Source organism: Epinephelus moara, chromosome 24 (assembly GCF_006386435.1).
Source record: "Epinephelus moara isolate mb chromosome 24, YSFRI_EMoa_1.0, whole genome shotgun sequence".
In the NCBI taxonomy this organism is placed as follows: domain Eukaryota; kingdom Metazoa; phylum Chordata; class Actinopteri; order Perciformes; family Serranidae; genus Epinephelus; species Epinephelus moara.
The window spans coordinates 39,717,868-39,742,065 of record NC_065529.1 but is presented as its reverse complement, the minus strand read 5'-3'; the positions used below and the strand labels follow the sequence as shown (position 1 = coordinate 39,742,065).

The following is a 24,198-nucleotide window of genomic DNA, read 5'->3' as shown; positions in this document are numbered from 1 at the left end:
AACTATAACTTTAATTTCTTACCTTTTTTAGTTCGAGGAAAACTGTTTTAATTTCTTCCTAGATTCAAGTCATATTCGTTTCACTTATAAGTGTCTGCTTTAAAAAATGTAACAGAGAAAATTTTAGGACAACCCTCAAGTATTACTCGGTTGTAATGTTCATTTCATCAGGTTAAATTGACATAAATTAAGATAACTTGACATCCTGATCATCTTCATCACTAATTTTGCCATGGTCATTGTCACGTTATCCTCATGTTGGGTACATACCAGTGCAAATTTTCGCAACACATTATTCATGTTACGTTATTGTCACATCCATCGCACCAGCTGGTGGGGATTTGCGTCTAATCGCGTCTTTACTTTGACGTTACATGTAATTCACTTGCACAAATGGTTTTATTCGCGCCCAGTATTAACAGTCATTTAGGTCACATGAGAGCTCTGAGTTTCAGTCGTTAAGGTCATGTGAGTCATTGACCAACCCAGCCATTCTGTGTGTCGTTAGGGTTAGATTGGACCTGGTGTGAATGTCCTATGAGACATACACACCTGTCAGGTGTGTCACACCTGTCTGTTGCCTATAATATAACACAATGGTTCTCAAACGGTGTGCTGTGATGCCAGTCTTTGTGTGGACGCTACCGGTCTAATTTTTTCCTATTTTTATTGTCTTATGTCGTGATAAGAGTGATAAAACATGTTATGGAAGATATTGTGCACAGACATAAATACAGGTGTGCCTTGAGATTTTGGCTTGCCTGTTGGTGATCCTTGGACACAAACATTTTGAAAACGTCTGATATAGCACTTAGAATTACCATAACCTGGATGATTGAGAATCTTCACCAGCACATTTACTGCAGTCTGCCTTGGGTTTTGGTTGGATTTTATAGTTACAGTGATTTCTGCACCTTATTTTCTCCTGAACAGAGCAAGATTAAACCAGGAAATTTTGCCAGAAGAAAGAACAGATGTCAAAAGGTTTCATTTCGGTAATTTTGACCAAAATTGTAGAAACTGTTGTGAGCCTCTTCAAGGCAAAACAGATTTGCCTAAATAATAAATTAAGGGCTCTCTTATCTTTATAAGGCTCACACACTAAAATCCACAATGCTGACCCCAGAGGTCACAGTAACATGAGCTAACTGTCTACTACCTGTCTACACTGCTGTCTTGACAACAGCGCCCCTGACCTATTTGTGACAGTGGAGTAATCCATTTACTCCAACACTTCAAACCGGTCTGACATGTTGTCACAGATCTTATTTCTCATTACACTCAAAATAACAAAGAAGGCATTTAAACTTGCCATGTTTAAGTAAATGAAATTAGTCATAAAGTGGATAAATTAATTCATTTTATTTCATCTATTCAGCACCATGTATGAAATTTTAGATGTTAGATGAGAAACAGGTTTGTGGTTTACAATGAGCGACAGCAGAATACATTAGAAGTTAAATATTACAGTAGCTGGACTTTGAGTCTCACAGTGCACGAATCACAAGGTTTTAGGTACAGTGCAAAGATTCAAGGGTAGCATCATATTGCAGGTAGCATCTTCAAAAGGAACATTCAAAATGCATGACAAAAACTGGATTCGTAATGTCCACAAGTGCCTACTGTATACATTCATGTTTATCAAGGGTTATTAAAAATTTAATAATTTAATATATAATGTATGTGACCAATCACAGTGTATGAAATCTCTTAAGCACATAAATAAAATATTTCTGTGCTTTTAAGTCAAAATCAGATGATAGTGGGATGTGTTTAAGTAGTAGTATCGTAGGGTATGGGAACAGTCCTTTCATATCCCCTCGTTAGGGATGTGAGATTTGCTTTTTTTGCGTTTCACCTTACCATTGGACACCGGGACACCCAACGACTCCAGGCGGAAGGGACGTGGCAGGACGGAGTCTGAGCTGACAGAGGAGTTCATAGTGGAACCACTCAGAGTGAGGTGGCTCGTCCCGTTAACCAGGGGAGGAGAGTGGATGGCTGTGGGAGAAGAGCTCCATCAGATGGGTAAAACCAGGGTGAAAGGGGAAAGCACTGATATGTAAATTGGTTTGTCATTGCTTGACTCCTATAAAAAGTTGTCACAGCATTATTTTGGGTAAAATGTAAATATTATAAAAACCCTATGAGGCAAATGAGAAAAAAATTCTGGTGATCTATTTTCTAAGTTGAAACTAAATTGTTTTTCTTCTGTCTGTGTTTATGATTTAAATACAAGTGGCAAAAAGGTTTTGCCGGCATAATATTTCTGTCCTTGTTTATTTATCTTTTTTTTGTTGCCAGAGTCAAAGTTGAGTTTAAAAAAAAAGGTAAAAACAGCCCAAAAAAAGGTTTTGGCAGGGGATTTTTTTTGGGTCAGAATAATTCTTTGAAGTTTTTGTTATGTAATACTCATTTTGGCCACAAGAGGCTGAAGTGCACCACTGCCCTATGTTCCAAACAGGACTAAAAGCATTCTTGTGTTCTTTCAGGTGAGTTTTAATTTCTCAATTAACTTTAAATAAGACAAGTATAAAAACTTGTTCCAGCACGTTAGCATTACTATAATGTCTTGATTTTGCTTCTCTTTGACTTGCGTGATAGTAAATTGAATATCTTTGAATTTTTCAAATGGCTGGTCACATAAATTGAGTAATTTGAGTTTGTCATATTAAAGGGATAGTGCACCCAAAAATGAAAATTCAATGCTCATCCATAGTGATCCAAGTGTGCTGCAGCCACAACATAAAACGTTGCTTTGAAAAAGTCATTTGAACTCTGTTTTTTGCCTCACTGTAGCCTGTAGCTCTGACTGCTTCTCTGTGCTCCGCGTTCACGTGTGCGCGCGCTCAGGGTGATTGGTGATGCACGGTCTCTGAAGAGCAACAGTCTCGTCAGTACTGATGTCCAGATTCTCAAGTGCAGGCATCGCCAATTCCCAGTCTGAGCAGCAAAGACTTTCCTCATTCATTGGCATTGCTTTGCATTTGAAACAACTACACCACCAGGTTTCCAGTGCTTTACTCCGGTATTCTGCGGCTGGCTGAGGCGAATGAGCTGCGGCGGCTGCTTCGTCCAGTAGCCTGAGTTCCGTGCGTATACTCGGTCTCAAACAAATACGGCTCAACAAAGAAATGCTGTTCCTCCTCAATTTCAAAGTCTTCAGACATGTTGGGCTGTCCTTTGCTAAAAGACCGTAGTGCAAATTGTCTTTTAGCTCTGTGGTTACGTTGTCTCTCCCTGCGGTGCACGTGTCACGTGATGTAAACACGGGTGAGCAAAGCTCATGCTTTCGCTGGTCTCGCGCAGGCGCGCACACGTGAGCGCGGAGCACAGAGAAGCAGTCGGAGCTACAGGCTACAGTGAGGCTAAAAACAGAGTTCATATGACGTTTTCGAAACAACATTTTATGTCGCGGCTGCAGCACACTTGAATCACTACGGATGAACAGTATGGAGATACTTTGTGGATTCAATTTTGTGTTCTTGGACATTAGTCTGGGGCGCTGTCTACCATTAGGTGCGCTAGCCGCTCCCCCTGCTGATCTCCGCAAGGGATGTGAGGACTCTAAAATTTCACCAGGGCCTTCGTCGGCATATGGGTGAGTAGATAATGGCTGAATTTTCATTTTTGGGTGCACTATCCCTTTAAGCAAATTTTGATGGACACATTTCACTATTTTTGTTTGACATTTTACTAACAAAACAATTAGTAAAGCAAATAATAACAAACGATAATTTTTTTTTTTCACTCAGATGTGGAACATAGCGTAGTGGTGCACTTCAGCCTCTTGTGGCCAAAATGAGTATTACAACAATAAACACTAAAAAAATCCTGACCAGGGGTGTCGGTGGCTTAGTGGTAGAGCAGGCGCCCCATGTACAAGGCTGTTGCCGCAGCAGCCCGGGTTCGACTCCAGCCTGTGGCCCTTTGCTGCATGTCANAGCAGGCGCCCCATGTACAAGGCTGTTGCCGCAGCAGCCCGGGTTCGACTCCAGCCTGTGGCCCTTTGCTGCATGTCATTCCCTCTCTCTCTCTCCCCCTTTCACGCTTAAACTGTCCTATCAAATAAAGGCTATAAATGCCCTTAAAAAAAACTGTCCTATCAAATAAAGGCTATAAATGCCCTTAAAAATATCTTAAAAAAAAAAAAAGAAAAAATCCTGACCAAAATAAAAAAGAAAGGAAAGACATCACCTGCCAAAACTGTTTTCCACATGTTTTCATAGATAAAAAGTAACAGAGAAATATTATCCTGACAATATTTTTTTTCCAAACACCCCCACAATCAAATTAAAAATTCTACCTGTTTCACAGATGAAAAGTAGAAATTATCCTGGCAAAACCTTATTTTTTAAAAAAACAAAACAAAAACTGTTCTTAAGTCATAAACACAAGAGAGAAAACAACTTAAATCTGACTTTAAAAATGGATCACCAGATTTTTTATCTCCTCTCTTGCCTCTCAGGGCTTCCGTAGCACATGACTGCTGAGCCAAAGAACAACAGGTTGTACTAAATCATTTTTCAAAACATGCTTCAATCTAAACCTGATTACTTTGGTACCATTGTTTAAATTTGTATGATCTGGGCATGATGAATTGCTCCGCTCCAACACACTGACACTTCAGAATCTAATGAAAGTCCAGAAGCACACAGAATGATGACAACCTGCAGATTTACCTTAGCATGAATGGAATGGAGCAAACTTAACGGTGTATATACAATTATACATTTTTATCTTACTGTGTGTCTTTGTAGCTTCACGTCCCAGCAGCTGGCTTGCTCTTTTTGACTTGAAGTAGCTGCTGGCGATGTTCTCACTGTCACTGCGGTTCAGCATTTCCTTGTACCTGTCTTCTTCAACCTGGTAAAAACACACAGGAGTTGGGCTCTGTGGCAGTCTTTCAGTGTGTGTGAGTAAAATATGATGCATGAAACAGAAACACAAACACACCATGAATGGCTCTCCAGTATCTACGGCTGAACTTCTGCTGGCTGAAAGTTTCGGAGCCACAGCTATCAGAGATAAAGAACGCTAAATTATATTTAAGGCAAAGAAAAGACAAAACACATTTAGCATCTACAGTCTTACAAGCTACATCTCCGCTCTTCACACTTTGCACCTGAAGGCAGGGTTGTTTTCTGCACCGTCACATCCGGCAGCCTCCAGGTGGCGCTGTCTTCGTCCCACACAGCTTCTTTTTTCAAGCGGTCCAGGTTGCTGTAGTTGCAGTCACGGCGCACCAGGGGAACCATGCGCTCCAGGAGGCTGTGCAGTAACTGGCCCTCCCTCTCCAGCCGTCGGATTGTTGCCAGGTAGTCATCCCGCTCCACCGCAAACTCTGCCTGCAGGTCTCGGATCTCCAGTTTGGCTGCTTTCAGCTGTCACAACAGGTTGAGCACATAATTCAACACCAAAGGCTTAGACACTACAAACTTGATTTCACATATCTAGCATCATTCAGTGTCAACCTTTTAAGATTTTTAGATGCTCAGTACCCTGCACACCCTGAACCCAGGTGTTGACCACTGCTCCAAACCCACTACATGACCCTGTTAGATTTGTCCCACAGCCGCTGTGACCCACCTTGCCCTGGACCTTAACCAGCATTTGACTTTTGGCATGGACCTCTTCCTGGATTGAGTTGTAGACGTTCAACAGCACATTTTCACTTTCCTCGCCGTTATCTGACAGAGCGTGGATAAGCTGGACTTTTCTCTGGTCAGCGAGGTTCTTCCTCTGCCTCTGCCTCTGCTGTAACTCTTTGTTCCTGGCCTGCTCTCCTCCGACCACCTCCTGCTCCAGCTGCTGCAGTCTGGGGAGACATGGATGAATGGGAAGGACTGACACTGAGCTTTTGAGGCCGAATCAATATTTGGGAGTAAAAACCTGATAATGATGTAACATCCTACAGCAATTTTAATAGAAACACATAGCATAGCACATAGTGACATCCTGATTCAGATCCTTTTCTTTTTTGTTGTGTTATTTGATTAAATTGTGACAGACACATACTGAAATCATACTGATCGGGATGTTTAAAACTTGCTCTCTAGTGGGTCCCAACCCCCACTAGGGCTTAGCAAAGATTTACAGGAGGTTGTGAGGCCTTCTTGATTTTAAGGGGTGTAAGAAAACTTTTAGAAAAAAATATGCAGTAGCCCTTTATCTCAGCATTTCATTAATTTCTTTTAAGTGAGAGAAAACCAAATGAAATTGTTATTTTTAAAGTTTAAATTAGTATTCAAGATATAAACTTGGTGAGCTATACGTACAAAGCCTTCACTTTCTGCTAAACAGCCTCGCCCAGCATTAGAAAAGTTCACAGTTAAAACAACCAAAACACTGAATGTATAAAAAAAAGCCTAAAAAGAAGCTGAATAAGATTGTTAGATCATTAAAAAAAATAAAAAATATAAAATACAGACACAGAATGATGTAAAAGGTTCCTAAAAAAAATACTAGATACTACTAATAGAAAAACTCATCTCTGATGCAGTGTACAGCGACAATAATACCCAAATGTATCAAAAATTGCTCATTAATTGCTCAACCATTTCGATATAGTGAGGATACTTGTTGTCATTATTGTAATTAGTGCCATTAGTAGTTTTATTGTGGTTGATCTATTGGTTTTGTTTGTTTGTTTTCATTTTGTTTTGTTTGTTTTTTATTACTGTTTTGTAGTTTTCCTGTTTCTTTGCTGTATTTTGGTTCTTTTTGCCTTGGATTTTTAATTACATATTTACTTTACACTATGACGTAATGTTCGCTTGTGTGGACCCCAGGGAAAGAAGGTGCTACCTTGGTAGTGCCAAATGGGGATCCAAATAAATAAATAGATATACAAAAGCAGAACATACTATATCTGTAATTCTTTAATCATTATGTTCGCAAGAACTCATCGGACCATTATGATGACCCTCCACTTCCAGTACAGCAGTGTTTGTGTAATGGGGGGTATGGGTATACCTTGGGTTACTTATGTGGATTTTTTGTTCTTAAAAATGCTGATTTAACAAACATTAGTCATGTGTAATTCCTAACATAATTATACTACACTTAATTCAACAAAAAATGAAAAATGTCAGTTATATAAACCACAAATTGAATATTCAATATTTCTATAATTGATGTAAACTGTCCGCTGTCACAACAAACTCAGTCACTTTCATGTTTACGTTTGTTTGCTGTGTTATTCTAATGTCTCTATCGTGTTTTTCTGTTGCCAACAACATGATGAAGAAAGACCTCCATCATAAACTGCGAACAGTGCTGTTGGTTGGTTATGTGTCTAAAATGTGTGTCCACAGACCTTTCCAGGACACGTTGCTGGTCCAGAGGCCCGGCAGTGGTGACGTCAGGTGAGTCCATGAGCCCCTCTCTGTCTGGACCTCTCTGGACTACAGCAGGCTGGCTCAGCTACACAAGGAAATAACACCCAATAAGTTTCTAACAATCCATAACTACATGTCATGCTAATCATAATTTCAAGCAGTTGTTCTTTGAAGCAGTGGAAAACTCATTTAGAAACTATACAGCGAAGTTGCCAAATGGAAATGTTGGCATTGTGCATTTCTGCAAACCACGCTTAGGTTACATTAGTATATTTCATACCTAACATATCAACGTTTCTGATGTGATGTGGTTCAGATTACGTGTACGTAAGCTCATCAGGAGGAGGAGGGGACGGTGGATGGCGTGAGCCCTGGATAAGACGGTTGCCAGGCAGCAGACACTATTATCTTTTAAGGACAGGTCATGAAATTTCCAGTTGTGGCTGTGGCAACAAAACTGGGTATTTTAAGCTAAAACATGACGTTTTCCGAGCCATAACTAAGTGGTTTTTGTGCCTACACCTAACCACACAATCACCATGGCACTTTCTCAGCATGAAATTGAAAACTGAAATGTAAAGTTTCAACATATCTGCTACATATGAAACGTTTTGCAGAAATGCACAATGCCATCTTTGTTTCTGGCGTTTGGGTTAGACTATAACATGATATGAATGAGTAGTGGTTAATGGCAGAGGGTGCTAGTGAACAGCACCTTGGTTTGGGAAGTTTCTCCAGTTGTACTGTGGCACATCAGATCAGTGTTGTGACAGAGCTCCTCTTCATCAACCTCTGTCACACAGCTGGAGCTCACTGATGCTAGGATTCAAGACAATCCAAAGATGTCAGTATGCAGGGGGTGGACACTATAACAAGAACTCTTAATAAACAATCATATACAACAAGTGTAAAGTTTCTGTTTAGACTTAGTGTGTGTTGATTTAAGCTTTGTGACAGAGCAGTAAGCACTGAGACAGATTTATAAACCAGTTACGTGGTTCTTTGTTGGGGCCGGATGATTTTCTGTTCTCATTCTTTGGGACAGAGCTCCCCCTGCTGGTTCGCTCCTTCTCCAGATTACACAACTTGGACTCATAGGAGGAGCGCAGGGCAGCGATGTCCTCCTGCAGCTTTGCTTTGGACTCCTGCTCCGCATTGTATTCAGCCTGTAACTTGGCCAGCTTCTCTTCGTACTCCTGCGGCGAGAGCAGAATACAGTCCTATAAATCACCTGGTTCTCACAGAATGCGTGTAGGGATGTGAAGTGATATATTGGTTTGGGAACGGCCTGGAGTTGCCTCTTTTATCTTCTCCTTCTCTGCTTCTGTGGTGTTGGACTGTGGCCTTGGGGGAACAGCAGGGGATGCCTCAGACAGCTGACCGGCCAGCAGAGCTGCACGATAAACAGAAGAACAAAGAGCAGGAGTGGTTTTTTAGCGAGACAGGTAATTAAAATCCTTCAACAAAGAAAGAAATGCAATAAATATTTCTCAATATCTGCACTTAAAGGGTCCAGTGTGCAGGATTTAGAGGGGTACATTTGCAGAAATGGGAACTGAGTCCTTATCCTGTGGGTTAACAGTTCCATTTCATATATTTCCTTCACAATTTCCAGCCATTTATCTTGTGTTAGTGGTTCTGCCTTATACCATCTCTTCATGACGGCCTTTTAACAGGCTGCCAACAAAATTTCCAGTAGGTATCTGTCTTCTCTTAACACAGTTCCTCCTGCCATATTGCCTAAGTGCAACACCATGCATAATCTAGGTGTATCATAACTGAAAATTTAATGATAACCACATGAACATTTACCTAAAACTGCACAACTTCAGGACAGAACCAAAATTCACGAGTAGGATCCACTTTTAATGCCCCACATCTTCTCCAACATGGCTGTGCTACAGACAGGTGACTGCTCCTAATTTGTGGTGTAATAAAAAATCTAATTATATTCTTCCAACAGTGCTCTCTCCAAGTATGAGAGGATGTTTAACACTGTTGTGTTCTCCAAATACGCAGCCGTTCATCTTCTGTGATATTCACTCCTGGTTCTTTTTCCCATTTCAGCTTTACATTAAGTGCTGTGTTTTCTCTTCTCTCTAGTAAACATTGATATAGTGTAGATATTATTTTGTATTTCTTTGATTTGTAAACTGGTTCTAATTATTCAATTTTCAACCAGATTTACAGAATGCTTTATTTCCTTGTCATAAAAGTCCTGTAGTTGCGGCTATCTAAAGTGGTCCTGGTTGTTAAATGCATAATTTTGTTTCAGCTGTTGAAAACTCATAACATTCCCTTCCTTTATTATTGTGCATAGCACTGTTACACCATTTGGAATACATTGTTTGATCCTTTGGTCAAGTGTAACTGGGATAAAATGTCTGTTTTTACCTATTTTAATTCTCAACTCAACTCAAATTTAGTTATAAAGCACATTTATAAACAACTCACGTCGACTTATTTGCTGTACAAAAGGAATAAAATGCTAAAAACGCATACATGAGAGGCGACATAACTGTCAGGTACACAGCTCACACATTTAGAGACACAACACACAGGCACACATCAGTGAAAACCACATCAGGGGAACTCAAACGCTAATTACTAAAGGTAGGTTTTGAGCCTGGACTTAAAAGAGTCACTGGTGGGGGCAGATCTGATTGGGAGGGGGATAGTGTTTCACAGTTTGGGGGCAGACACAGCAAAGGCACGATCACTCCTGAGCTTAAGTCTGGAGCGTGGGACAGCCAAGAGCCCCAAGTCAGCTGACCTGAGGGACCTGGGCGTAGAATAGGGGGTTAGAAGGTCTGTGATGTAGGATGGGGCCAGACCATTAAGGGCCTTGCACACAAACAGGAGAACCTTAAAGTCAATTCTGAACTTTACAAGCAGCCAGTGCAGAGAGGCCAAAACAGGCTTGATATGGTCAAGGAGGAAGATAGGAAGATACCTCTGTTGATAATTTGGCTCCCTGTAAAAACCTCCTGAACAATAAACATTGATGGAATCTTGAATGAGAGTTCACGCTTTGCACATGGAAAAAGTTTCAGCTGGATTCAATCCCAATCCTTATGGCTAGATGCCACTAAATCCTACACACCGTTCCTTTAAATCACCTGGCATCATTCAAACAAAAATAATTTCTCTTAAATCAAAAACCTTCTCACAAAATCACTTACATGCAAAGTTAGCAGTGCCCAGCTGGCCTGAGATGAGGGCCCGCAGGTTCTTTATCTCCTCCTGATACTCCCGCAGCAGAGCATCCTTGGGGTCCTCATTGATGCGAGGCCTGTTCTGGATGCTCTTTGCGCGGTTGGCGTAGCGCAACGTGCTCAGGCTCTCCTCGTAGTTATTATCTGCTGGGGAGAGACAGGCGATCATCAAGGTGCGGGTGTTTCCTCCCAGAGAGTCCTGCAGCAGTCTGGTCAGCTTGGAGTCGCGGTAGGGGATGTATTTGGAGCGTCCGTCCACCAGGGCGGAGATGACGTTACCCAGGGCCGAGAGGGAGAGGTTGATCTTGGTGGCCTCGCGGAGGCGCTCACCTGTAGCACCGGTTTTAGACTGACGCTCGCTCCCTGCCAGGTCAACGAGGTTGAGTTTACCTGCTCGGAGATGATCCTGGCCACATGCGTCTGAGAATGTAGTGACAAAAGAGAATATAGAGAAAATACGACTTTGAAATTTGTTAGATATACTATTCAGGATTTTCTGTGAGCATACAGGTGCAACTCAAAAAATTTCAATATCATGGAAAAGTTCTTTATTGTCCTTGCTTAAATTCAAAAGATAAAACTTTAATATGTTCTAGATTAATTAAACATAAAGTGAAATATTTCAAGCCTCTTTTGGTCTTAATTTTGATGATTACAGCTCACAGCACATGAAAATAATAAATCCAGTATATCAAAATATTAGAATATTACATAAGACCAAGCAAAAAGGGATTTATAATACTGAAATGTATGTTCATTTATGCACTCAACACTTGGTCAGGGCTCCTATTGCACAATTTACTGCATCATTGCGGTGTGACATGGAGGCAATCAGTCTGTGGCACTGCTGAGGTGTTGTGGTGCCCCAGGTTGCTTTGATGGCAGCCTTCAGCTCGTTTGTATCATTGGGTCTGGTGTCACTCATCTTCCTCTTCCTAAAGCTCCTTCCTAAAGCTCGTCAGCAGACAGAGGCATGAAGTGCTCTAAAATCTCCTGGTAGACGACTCCTTTGACTTTAGACTTGATAAAACACAGTGGACCAACACCAGCAGATGACATGGGGCCCCAAATCATCACAGGACTTCAAGCAACTTGGATTCTGTGCCTCTCCACTTGTTCTCCAGACTCTGGGACCTTGATCTCTACATTATATGCAAAAATTACTTTAATCTAAAAAGAGCAGTTTGGTACGGAAGCGTATTGCATTCACTTGACAAATAAAAAAAATCTGTTTTATTGAGTAATTTTTTTCTGAGTAATTTTTTTATTTTTCTGTTTTTTGTGGTAATGTTTTTCTTCTGTTTTNAAATTACTTTAATCTAAAAAGAGCAGTTTGGTACGGAAGCGTATTGCATTCACTTGACAAATTAAAAAAATCTGTTTTATTGAGTAATTTTTTTCTGAGTAATTTTTTTATTTTTCTGTTTTTCGTGGTAATTTTTTTTTCTGTTTTTCGTGTGTGTTTTTTTTTCAGGGTAATTTTTTCTGTTTTTCTGAGTATCTTTTTCTGAGTTAAGAGAGCAATAGAACAACAGAGGCTTTCATTCCTTTCTTGAGAGCTCGATATAATGGAAGCAAACATGACCCGCTTGTTTAGTTTAATCCAGTTTTACTTTGTTTTGGGTTTGAGACACTGGGAGATACTCTTGTCTTTAAGTCATATACATGGTGTTATCATTAGTTTGTCGACTTTACGCAGGCACCTTAAGACTTGGCGGTTGTTCAGACGAAAAGCCCATTCAGATCTGCTGGACCTTGCAGTGTTTCTCCAGAATCAGTTGGACACATAACCCAAAACAAAGTAAAACTGGATTAAACTAAACAAGCGGGTCATGTTTGCTTCCTTTATATCGAGCTCTCAAGAAAGGAATGAAAGCCTCTATTGTTCTATTGCTCTCTTAACTCAGAAAAAAATACTCAGAAAAACAGAAAAAATTATTATTTGAGATGCACCTCATACAGAAGTAATCCCTCTCAATCATCACTTATTTAGTTACTTACACCCACTGGCGCCAGACACTTTTATTGGAATAGGACAAAAAATAACTCTTAAAACATACAAAGCTGAACAGCATGATGATATCAGAAAGGGCAATTGTTCTTTAATGTTTATCTACTGGTGACATCATGAGCTGTAATAGGATCACATGTCCCTACAAGCACATGATTATGTAGATAAAAACGCCTCAATCACACACTGAGCAGATTGATTTCAAGATGTTACAGGTATTGTATTGCTGTGTGTGTGTGTGTGTGTGTGTGTGTGTGTGTGTGTGTGTGTTCACCTGTGTTGCAGATCTCCAAATGGATGGTGAAGATGGAGTGNATCTACTGGTGACATCATGAGCTGTAATAGGATCACATGTTCCTACAAGCACATGATTATGTAGATAAAAACGCCTCAATCACACACTGAGCAGATTGTGTTTCAACATGTTACAGGTATTGTATTGCTGTGTGTGTGTGTGTGTGTGTGTGTGTGTGTTCACCTGTGTTGCAGATCTCCAAATGGATGGTGAAGATGGAGTGCGAGCGGGAGGAGTCCTTGTTCATCAGCGTGTAGCCCACCGCCCGGTTCCCCCAGCCCTGCTCCATGATTTTCTCGCACTCCCCCACGCTGTGCACGGTGTGCATGGAGAGGTCGCGCACATACACCCCACGCTCTGGATGCTCTTTCAGCTGGGCATTCATCAACCACACAAACACACACGCACAAATCTGTCACCTTGTGCAAACACCTTGACCTTCAAGGAATCATGGAACGACTGTGCTTTTAAGTCACCATGGCAACTTGTGCAGTATTGTGCCCAAAACATAAGCCTGGTGGTGACTGCCAGAGAACAGTCTGAGAAACAAGTTTACTAATGACTGTATTCGCCAAAGAGCAATAATCATTTTGGCTTCTAATGTTTCACAGTGAGGCCTGATTTGTTTATTGAGACAACAGTGATTCAGGAGACTTACCTCCAATCTCTGTTTGGTGTCAGTCCCCAAAAGGTCTCGGATTTCCTCATTGTAAATCTCCAAGTAGGAGGCTCTCACCAGGAATTTTGTATTTTCTGCACACTAGCTTGCAGAGAAAAACAAACACATGAATTACTCTCTGAGAACACAAAGCTTAGACAAGCCCGGACAGAACAATCAAACTAGTATGCATATTGCCCCGACAGACAAAATAAATGATGACTACACACTGGAATGGGGAAATATGTTGCACAATTAACAACAGTTGCCAAACCTACCTGAATACTCTCAAAGATATGCTCAAAGGCACGTGGGATGACCCCCCTCTGGGCTGCAGGATCTGATACTCCCTGCATGGTGAAAGACTTCCCACTTCCAGTTTGTCCGTAGGCAAAGATTGTGCCATTGTATCCCTCAGTGACACCCTGTAAAAAATAAAAATATATGTGGAATGAAAGAGCTTCTGTGTGAGGCTTCTTTAGAAGGACCAACTCCCTGCTGACCCTTGTAAGTGACTGACAGCAGACTCTTGAGTAAATAATGAGGTCTGCAGTCATTAGCAATAAGATATAGTCTGTTGAACTGGAGGTGTCCAGTGACCAGCGTGCTACTTTTATAATGCCTGGATCTGAAGACTGTTGCTGTGTACTGGTACTGAAAACAAACAGAATCAAGAGTGTTTCCTGGAGCTTACCTCAACCAGAGGATAGGCGATCTCGTTGTACATCTGCTCAGTGGTCTGATCAATGAAGTAGGTCCCATCAAAGGTGAACTGTTTGGGTGGCTCATCCACCGCCCCGGGCTTCTCTATGAAGCACTGGCAGCGGTGCAGGTCCATGGACAGCACCATGTTAGAGCCCAGAGCCTTCTCCCTGTCATTCAGGGGCCTGCACCTGACCACCACCTTCACTGACTCTGACCCCATGTCTCCACATTCACTCCACAGCAGGTGGTGTGTGCAATAAATAACAGATAAAAGCAAGGAAAATGACTTATACATACATGTCTGAACAGCTGAGCTGCAGCAGGATCCTAATGAGCGTTAGCCTGGATAATTAGATGACCAGCTCTGCCGACTAACAGCTAACTAACAGTTCAAATCCCGGTTAAAATCCACTGAGTAAAGCTGACGAGCAGAGAGAATCAAACACCAGCTGCTACAATATTTAAATTAAGTCTTAATTAACAACAGGTTGAGACGGAAATGTTTCCAGACACGGTGTCCTTGTCAGGTATCTTTACAGGTCCCCAGCCATTCTGCTCCTCTTCTTCCCATGGCGTTCTGAAGTTGCTAAGCAACCATAAACTACCGCTGAGGAACAGAGCGGCCCCAGAGCGGCGGCCATTTTGGTGAGGACGGAGTGAGGTCCGGTTAACAGGCTACAGGTAAGGGCAGTAAGAAAATATCCCAACATAATAGTAACTACACAGTCTACACCACCGAAGACATCGTTAGTGATGCATATTCGTTCATAGTAAATTATCGTATGCACACAAGAAAATAAACGTTAGCCTAATTTGTTTCCATAACTTGTAACTTACACACAAGGGAAAAAAACACAAAATTTTCATGCCTCCTGAAAGTAACGTTAGCGGCCCTTGCTGTTGGCTTTATGTGTTTTACATGTGGCCATGTCTGCTATTTAGCGGGAATGTCTGCCATTAGGTAACTGGTAAACCCCCCATAAACTACCGTTGAGGAACATAACGGCCCTAGCCCCGTGGCCATTTTGTGGAGAACGAGCGCGGCCCAGTTTGCAGGTTAACAGTAAAAGCAGTTAATGGAAATATCTCTACATAACAACTACACAGTCTACACTACTGTAGAAATCTTAAATGTGCATATTAATCCACAGTAAATAATCATTTGCACACAAGATAATTAACGTTAGCCTTACTTGTTCCCCTAACTTGAACACGCAAGAAAGAAATAAGTTAATGTTACTACTTTTTGGGACTGGGGGGTCCTTAAAATCATGTTTTGTACAAAATATTTCTGTCTTTGTTTCTTTGCAAGACTACAGTTCCTTCATGAATAACGTTTTAAGGTGTCTCCTTTCAACTTCTTCCTTCTATCCTTCCAGCTAACTTAAGCTAACTTAAGCTAACTTGAGGTGAGTAATTTTTTTCATCCAAATCTTGCCTAGATATCTTCAGTGGTGAAAGATGTAGCTACACATATTTTATGCTTAAGTAAAAGCAGTAATATCACAGTGTGGAAATACTCTTACAAGTAAAAGTACAAAAATATTAGCATCAAAATCTAGGCTATCAATAGTAGAACAAATTCTGGACATTGAAAATTAATCTTTACAATCAGAGACCACATAAAAATGGAACAAGATTTAGCAGGCTCATGGCAAGAAAAATGTAATTTATATTTTAAATATAAATGTAATTTTTATCTATATTTATGTAATTTATATTCTCCTTGGCTAATGGTAAGGGCAATTATACAAGATATCTCTACATAACAATATCTATGCAGTCTACACTACGGTATAAGTTGTTAGTGATGCATATAATTCATAGTAAATTGTCTTATGCATACAAGATAATTAACTCTGGCCTAACTGTAGCCATAACTTGTACACACATGAAAAAAAAAAAAACACTTTTCAGACTTGGCTTTGTAAAATCATGTTTTGTAGAAAATGTTTCTTTTTACTTTTTTTTTTTTTTTTGAAAGACTATAGTTCCTTCATTAATGACATTTTATGGTGTCTCCATCCAACTTTACCTCAGCATTACCTCTCCCTTCCATCTTTTTATCTAGGCACCTAAACTTGATGAGTCAATTTTTTAAATCCAAATCTTGATATAGGCTAGCAGATATTTTCAATATTTTATACTTACGTAAAAGTAATAGCATTACAGTGTAGAAGTACCCTGTTTCAAGTAAAAGTCCTACATTCAAAATCTTATAAAGTAAAAGTACAAAAATTAGTATCAAAATCTAGCCTAGGCTATTTCATGGCTATCAACAATGGAACAAATTTTGGACATTGAGATAAATCTTATTCCATTCTTATCTGATCTCTGATTGTAAAGATTACTTTTTCAAAGACAGACTCTATGAAACAGCATATTTCATAATATTAATATATTTAAAACTTATTTAATGGTTTTTTAAAAAATGTATTCAACAAATACCCTCAGATACCAGTTTATTAGGTACACTTAGCTAAAACTAATGAAGTCTCAGAACAACAGTCCTACAATAATTTCTACATTAATGAACGTCATAATGTTCAGGTTTTATTGAAACGGTTTTAGAGATGTGTTCATTTAACTTTAGGATTATTTTGGAGGATATAGTTTTTGGTTCTGTTTAACAGTATTGCATTATACAAAGAGGTGTTATCCAGTGTATTATTGACTTAAAAGTGGGAAAAAAAGACAAACAATGTAGCAATACAAATTCAACAGCACCACAAACTGAGGCCTCCATAAAAATCATAAAGGTAAATCAACACCTCTTGAAAACACTAAACAAAAACTGAGCTGAAGCTGAAGCTGGGTGTAACCAACAAACTGGCCACTAAGTATCAGTGTAGAAATCCCCTGTGACCCTATTCACCCATCAAGCAATCCCATGTGAAATTCTGCCCTGAGATTTAGAAGCTGTGTACAGTATAAGTTGCCTATTAATTCACAGCAGCCGGTAGCATCTTTTTCCAATACCAAAGCTGCAGGTGTGGTTGTGCCATGCAGAGTCAGAAATGACGGAAAACATTTTTTTCTGGGTTGAAAATAGAGAACACCTGTTGTTTAATCTCAAACAGAAGTGAGCAATATGAAAATTGTCTGTTGGCCTAATGTTGAAAAGATGGTACATGGAAGGTACACAAATTAGTTACTTACATTGTATACAGCCTCTTGAACCAGGAAACAACCTCACAAACATATGACGAAGACCTAGCTTTAAACCACTGTTAAAAATCAGTGTGCAAAGTATATTAAACTGCTTACAAACATTAGCAGTTAAAATCACCAGTTAACTTTGACTGCATACAAACTTTAAAACACAGAAAACATGAACATGTCCCCTTTCAGTGGCCATGATAAGTGCACTAATACACTGAGGTGTCAAGAAAAAGAAAATATTGGTGTCATGTTTTTATATCAGCACACATCATCGGTCTAATGTCGAAACACATAAAGACTAACATGTAAGCAGGATTAAAATTCAATAAAATTTGATCAAATATATTTGTGCAGCATCTTTGCAATGCAAGAAAAAAAAGTATGGCTTTGCCGACTCTGTGTGCGGTATATTCCACTCCACAGTTTCAATTTGTTTCATGTCTTAAAAACGCATATAAACTCTGATGCCTTAAAGGCACAAATAAAAATATTATATTGAAAACCAGAAAGCAGCAAGTACAAAATATTACACCTTTAAAATATAAACCAAAAAAGTACCCTTTGATGAAATGGCTTGTCTACTATATACATTAAGTGACAACACTGTTATTAGGTGCAGTGTGTTACAGTTTGTGGATCCTCCCAAAAACACCAAAGTGATTTAAAGTTAATATACATATGTGCAAAGTAAGAAAAGGCGTCACTTATTCTGAGGTTGGCAATCCACAAGTTCCAGTCTCCAGGGTTAAACCCAGTTCTGTCTGTGGGTACTTTTAAGTTTGGCTTTGCTCAGGCTCTTGTGTGGTTTCACAGCCTCCTGTTTGCCAGTATTTTCCTCCCACTCGTAACAGTGGTTTACGCGGGCACAGCTCAGCAGACATGGCAGCTCACCCTGGATTTCTGTGTAGAATTCAATCAGCTCTGCGATGGAGCTGAACTCTGTCTTGCATTTCTGCCACAAAGATAAACCAATGAAACGGAAAGAATTACTGTAAAATCAGAAGTCAAAGCCAGGGTTACACAGAATTATCAGTTTGCCAAAACATCTCCAAGAAATGCAACAATAACTTAATTATTCTTGGTTTCAGTGGAATTATTATGGTTGTCTCAGTGCTAAGTTTATGGGGTTTTGCACAATAAATAAGTCCAAATACTTATATTTTAGCACAAAAATTTTAAATTTAAGACCATTTAAACTTTCCAACAGCCTTACACCAACCACTCCCCACGTCTGGGGAGTAGTTCAGTCTACATCTGAAGATTTTGTTTCCACTTCAACTCTATGCAAGTATTATCCTGGCAGACTCACTGTCGACTGATAATTATGTATAAGTAAGACTAAACATTGATAAAACAAATACCTCCAGCAGGAATTTCCCTTTACGGGTGTTTTCTATGAGGTGGGTGACCAGGCCTGAGGGGAAGCGAACAATGAGAGAGCCACATTTGGGTTTTTTAGGATGTGGGCACAGAAGATACGATCCCAGAACATCGTCTGCAAGCAGGGAGTAGCTGCTGTCACTGAAATACAAGATACGCGTCTTAGAAAACCTTTGACGAACTCAAGAAAAAATATGGGCTTGTGAAGACACTGACACTAAATGCATGAGTGACACTCACGTTGCGACACCAGCCCAACACCACACTGCTTGAGCCAGTGCTTCTTCTGTTTCGGCCAAACTGGGAGTACGGGATCTCTTCTTTTGCTTCTTGTCTTGGTCCTTTCCTGATTCAGAAGGGAAATCATTGTGAATTAGGAGATGTTTACATAACAAGTGAAGTGCGTTTGTGTGGGGAAACATTCAGTGTACTCCCAACTCTGTGAAGGAAATGTTTGGTTTAAAATGTAACAAGACCGAACCAAACAGAGCAAGAGGTAATAAAATAACCCATAAAAACAAAATTGGTGTTTTAACACGTTACAGCTAAAGCCAAGTTCAGACCAAAGATTCACAATGAGACACGTTGAAACAGGCAACTACTTGCAGTGTGATGTTCTGCAACATTCTTAAAACCTGCCAGTTCACACCAATGCAACTAGATGAGATGGTGTATCATCTCTATGCAACAACTCTGTACTTCCATTCTGATTTCCAGCTTTTCAGGCTGATTTTGTGGCTGAATATTAATTCCAGTTTCTTAAAATATGAATGAGGATAGTGACCGTGAGATACTGGCTACAGCTGCATCGTGGTAGTGATGAAATGAGGATTCATAGTAAATACGCCACAAGAATATAAATAACCAGTGCCGATTTATCATTATCAATAAAATGTGTGTGTGGGCGGGGCATAAGCACATAGAGCAAGCAGCTTCTGACATCGGCACATCGTGAGGACTGAAACAGAGGACTTGGTGGGGACGGAGCCCCTGCCACCGCAAGCAAAACACACCATCTGTAGTCATTTTGACTCGACCAGCGGACTTCACTACATCCGATTGGCTGTAGAAACAGGTGACGTGCTTTTACTTTCTAAAACCAGCTGAGTCGAGCTCAGACGGCGAGTTCACACTGCTGCAACTTTTCTCTGCAACGTTCTAAAACAGTTTAATCTTGTCACGAATCTTTGGTCTGAACTGGGCTTTAGAGTCAAATTACCATCAGTGTAAGAGGCTCAACAGTGAGAAGCTTTAGGAAAATGTGCGTCCAGTATGACCCACGTGTGACGAGACCATTATCCATCACCTTATTGAGTGATCCGAACTCCAAAATATACCTTCTGACACCACAACAAGACAGTGAGTGGCTGCCCATCACCTAAACACTGAGGGGTTTGCTTTACCTAATCAACTCTTTGACTCTTGAAAGCGCTCTGTGAACACCTGGCCCACCTTGTGACGCATTCAGTCGCTCCTGAACGTTACGCTGTTTGAGTGGTGTGAAAGTGAAGGAGCGGTACGCCCCAGAGCGCAGCACTTTATTGCGGATGGCTTTCTTGCGAACCAGGGAGGGGGAGGAGGTGGGGAAGACTTCATCTTGGCTGCTCTGCGGGTCATCAGAAGACTTTTTACTCTTCTGTAGATGGAGGGGGGAAAATAAAATTATGGGTAATACTGGGGTTGAGTTATTAAAATCATACTCAGCAAGTTAATACCAGAAGACATTTAAGTCCAAACCTTAGTCCCTGGCAACAACCCTCGAAATGGGGCTCTTCTGAAAGACACCAGGGCGCTAACACTGAGAGGGAAGCCGTGGTTAAGTAGGGAGGGGTTGCGACGAGGCATTGAGCCAGCAGAGTCTTCCTGCGTCTCGTCTGGGTGCTTCTCCAAGTAATACAGCTGAAAACAGCGGCAAAGCAGCAGGTTCAGGAACTGCGCCTACAGGAGAGAAAGCAGTATTGTTGGTATTGTTTGGATCTTTTGAAGTGGGGCTGTATGAGGCACTTATCCATAGTCAGTGTTAGGGGTGTAACAGTACACAAAAATCACGGTTCTGTACGTACCTCGGTACACAAGTCACGGTTCGTTTTTTTTCGGTACAGTAATGAAAAAAATAGACAACTATTAAATATCTTTTACTTATTGGTAACCTTATTAAAACATACCACCACAGCAGTTAACTCTTTTTACACAATTTTGGAATGAAACAAATATATATATATAATCCTGCTTTTTCACATTGTTTGAATGAAAATAGAAATATAAAAGTGAAAAATAAAATCCTGCTGTTTTTTTAACACATTTTTTGAATGAAAAATATAAATATACATTTCTGCTTTAACAGTTTTACTCAATTAAAATAAAAAGTATAGTGCAGCTGGTCAGCTTTAAAGCCTGCTCAGATTCAGTTTTACTAGGAACTTACTTAGCTTTCCCACTTTGTTAAAGTGCAGTAAACAAAACATGCTTATATCTAAAGTGCAGCTTAAACAATTTTACTCAACTCCAATGGCGTTGGTTATTTCTTTAGCGCGATGGTCAGGGAAACGCTCTTTCTTTTTAAACGACGACGATATCGTAGTTTGCACCAGATTGCTTTTTCTAGTCGTGCCGGTTAACGTTCAAACTCGGGTGGTGTCGCTTTAGATGCGTTAGCATGTTAGACGTGTTTCCAAGTACATACCCGACCGCTGTTCTGCAGTGTCGGCACACTGCTTTTGTCTTGTCAACTTGTTTATTTCCATCTTCGTATTTTACCCTGAAACCAAAGTGTTCCCAAACGGAGGACTTAAGGTTTGCGGGTGGGTCTTCAGGTTCGTCAGGCTCACTTGCCATGTTGTCAAAATGCGAGAATGCGCTGCACAAAGTGAAAGCGGAGATTTACGGTTGGACTTGGTCCATCACTCAATTATGTCCGTCGGGGAACTAGATATTTTAAATGGTTCGGCTTGCAAAAACGGAATTAAAATAAAACAAAATAAAATAAAATAATATCCTGCGCCCAATAATTCGGTACAGGGTTGTGCCGAACCGAAAATCGCGTACCGAACGGTTCGACACAAATACATGTACCGTTACAGCCCTAGTCAGTGTATTAAATATGGTAAATGTCAGTCAGCACCTCCCCAGTTTGGAGAAGAAGGCAGGAGTGACCACATGCAAGCTAAGCAATGTACTGCTGTGGATGGGAGCACCAGCAAAACATATTTAAGCCACCTAAAAAAGTTGATTTTCACTGCTTTACCTCACCATCAGACAGCAATTTCAATGGGGAACTGAAGCAGACATCTTGTTCTCTTCACAGCCTGACTCCATTGAGAAAAACTGTAATTTAACATAGCTGAACACAGGAGCTGCTGGTCTACCACTGCCTCGATCAGTTAGTTAGTCTGTGTTACTGTGTGACTTTGGCATTAAAAGAGGAGTTTGGATTTACCAAATTCACACAATAACACAAACTAACTAATCGAGCAGTGGTAGACCAGCAGCTCTTGCATTCAGCAAGCTAAAATTACTATTTTTGCCAGTGGAACCTGGTGGCTTTAACGAGAGTATAGATGGGGAACAGAAGCCGTAACGGCATCTCCGGCCAGAAAGGGATGTTTGCAGCACAGTAGAGCGGTGAAAATATTCTCAGTGTAGTGCACACTCAAACTGTTACAGAGAATGTGAAGCTGACGTCGATCACGCTGTGTTCAATTTTTGGGATGAGAGCGCCATCTTGAGGGGATCATGCTGTGTTATCTGTGCCTGCTATGATGGTCAAGTGACAGTATTTGTGCAAACTAATCACGATAAACAACACAGATCAATATGACTTGACAGCCCGAGGTTGGATTACAGAACTCAATGCACTACTTCCACTCACAAACCCAGATATTGTAAACTATCTTGTTTTTGGACAAAGTGCACGTACCACACAAAATGAAACCCACGTTCTACATGGTATGGCGTACCTTTACGTTCTCTATTGATATTTTTAGGTGGCTAAAATACTGTGGCAGTATTCCTGCCTGCTTCTACAAACTAGGGGTGTGCCGACCAACTTCGGCTGTGTATAATACACTGACTACGGAGAATTCCCACATACAACCTCACTTCAAAAGATCAGACCTATTCCTGTAAGTAAGTGACATAGCTGTATTTTTTATTTTTTTTGACAGGTCGTTGGTACAGTTTAAACTACACTGTCAAAGTGCTTCCTGGCTAAATCAGGCAGCAGATATTGATCAGAAATGTCTAATGTTTTGTTCACACCAAACACGAATGTGAATTTTCATGATGCATTACCTGCGCGACTTTGACAGCTGGAATATTTTGTGCTTTCTCGCTTAATACGCGTGTGAAATCTCTGAATGAATGAATGAACTTCCACTGGTACTTCCTTGGCATCATATGTTCCCGGATGATCTCAATGCTGATTGGCTATCGAGGCACGAATTGGTCGCCTTAGTTCAGATTTTTCAACTCTCGCGAATAAGCCTATCAGGCAAAATCATGCTACTTGCTTCATTTGCACTACTTAATTCGCATATTTCACGTCCTTTGTGTCGCGTCCATCACCCCGCCCAATGGAAATTTGCGGCTAATTGTGTCTTTACATTGACTTTACATGTAATTCATTCACGTGAATTGTTTTATTCGCTCCCGGTGTGAACACAACAAAACCTAATATCTGTCTAATATCTCAATGTAAGGCATCATTGTTATACAGAGTTCCTACACATTTGGAATTTCAAAATTCCATACTTTTCCATACCCTAATTTCCAGACTTCTCAGCTTTTTTTTTTTTTCCAGAGAATATGTGACATCTGAGTAAATATATCAGTGTATCATATTTCACATCATATTTAATTATTCTTAATAGGCGATTGTAGCCAAGTACCATAATGGCATGCAAATAAAAACTCTGCTAAGTTCAATGTCTGAGCTGAGGCAAAAAGGTTGGGACTCTGGGTGCAAGCGATGCAGTAACGAGAAAAAGGTTGGGACTCTGGGTGCAAGCGATGCAGTAACGAGACGTCGGTGTTTTTTCCTTACATGTGGCCCAGAATCACCTTCTCCCCCATGTTGGCGATGTCAAACGATTTCACACAAAGCTTGCATCTAGCTCTGTGTGTGAATTGGGCATCCTTGGCCAACCAGTATTTATATACGGTATTGTCAAGCCATCCATCCAAAAACTTGCATCTACCCATTGTGAACCACGTGAAACTCGTCTTCTTGTCGAAGGTGCAGTGTTGGAGTGAAACTTGATACCTCGGGGGCTGGAGGAGGGTCATGGGGCAGCGGACTGGACATACCACTTGTCAATCAGGTAAAAGGAGACATCTGCTCTCACACAAACTGTGCTTGGCCCGGCATAAAACACGATCCGGATTGAGTAAACTATTTTTGGAAATACCTAATTTTCATTCATTCATTCATTCAT

The 24,198-nt window shown here is 40.5% G+C and overlaps 2 protein-coding genes across 6 annotated transcripts in view; both read right to left on the bottom strand.

Annotated features, from left to right (window-relative positions):
• Positions 1 to 1,356: 1,356 nt before the first annotated feature.
• Positions 1,357 to 15,827, bottom strand: kif17 (kinesin family member 17). Its single transcript, XM_050038077.1, has 14 exons — positions 14,214 to 15,827; positions 13,798 to 13,944; positions 13,520 to 13,621; positions 13,045 to 13,234; positions 10,523 to 10,975; positions 8,639 to 8,733; positions 8,335 to 8,536; positions 8,056 to 8,159; positions 7,319 to 7,425; positions 5,590 to 5,818; positions 5,126 to 5,384; positions 4,957 to 5,018; positions 4,746 to 4,866; positions 1,357 to 2,001 (listed from the first exon to the last, which is right to left on the bottom strand). Exons 1-14 carry the CDS (start codon positions 14,517 to 14,519, stop codon positions 1,811 to 1,813), a joined length of 2,568 nt encoding a protein of 855 aa, XP_049894034.1. The 5' UTR covers positions 14,520 to 15,827; the 3' UTR covers positions 1,357 to 1,810.
• Positions 15,828 to 16,653: 826 nt separating this feature from the next.
• sh2d5 (SH2 domain containing 5) overlaps positions 16,654 to 24,198 on the bottom strand; it is a 9,666-nt gene continuing 2,121 nt past the window's right edge. For 4 of the 5 annotated variants that reach the window (XM_050039103.1, XM_050039105.1, XM_050039106.1 and 1 more), the window contains exons 6-10: positions 20,504 to 20,704; positions 20,219 to 20,402; positions 19,007 to 19,112; positions 18,748 to 18,907; positions 16,654 to 18,338 (exon numbers count right to left, since the gene is read on the bottom strand). In XM_050039103.1, the coding sequence (XP_049895060.1) occupies positions 18,132 to 18,338; positions 18,748 to 18,907; positions 19,007 to 19,112; positions 20,219 to 20,402; positions 20,504 to 20,704 (858 nt within the window). In that variant the 3' untranslated portion in view covers positions 16,654 to 18,131. Of the gene's footprint in view, positions 18,339 to 18,747; positions 18,908 to 19,006; positions 19,113 to 20,169; positions 20,403 to 20,503; positions 20,705 to 24,198 lie in introns of those variants that run through there. The other variant, XM_050039108.1, reaches the window with a different exon arrangement.

Bases quoted from the DNA above. Each gene is read 5' to 3' on its own strand.
- kif17 (XM_050038077.1), bottom strand. From the start codon at position 14,519: ATGTATAAGTCATTTTCCTTGCTTTTATCTGTTATTTATTGCACACAC. The intron at 13,235-13,519 runs GTAAGTCTCCTG...ATGAATGCCCAG, and splicing joins ACACCAAACAGAGATTGGAG to CTGAAAGAGCATCCAGAGCG. The intron at 8,537-8,638 runs GCAACTCCAGGC...CTCTCGCCGCAG, and splicing joins AGAAGGAGAAGATAAAAGAG to GAGTACGAAGAGAAGCTGGC.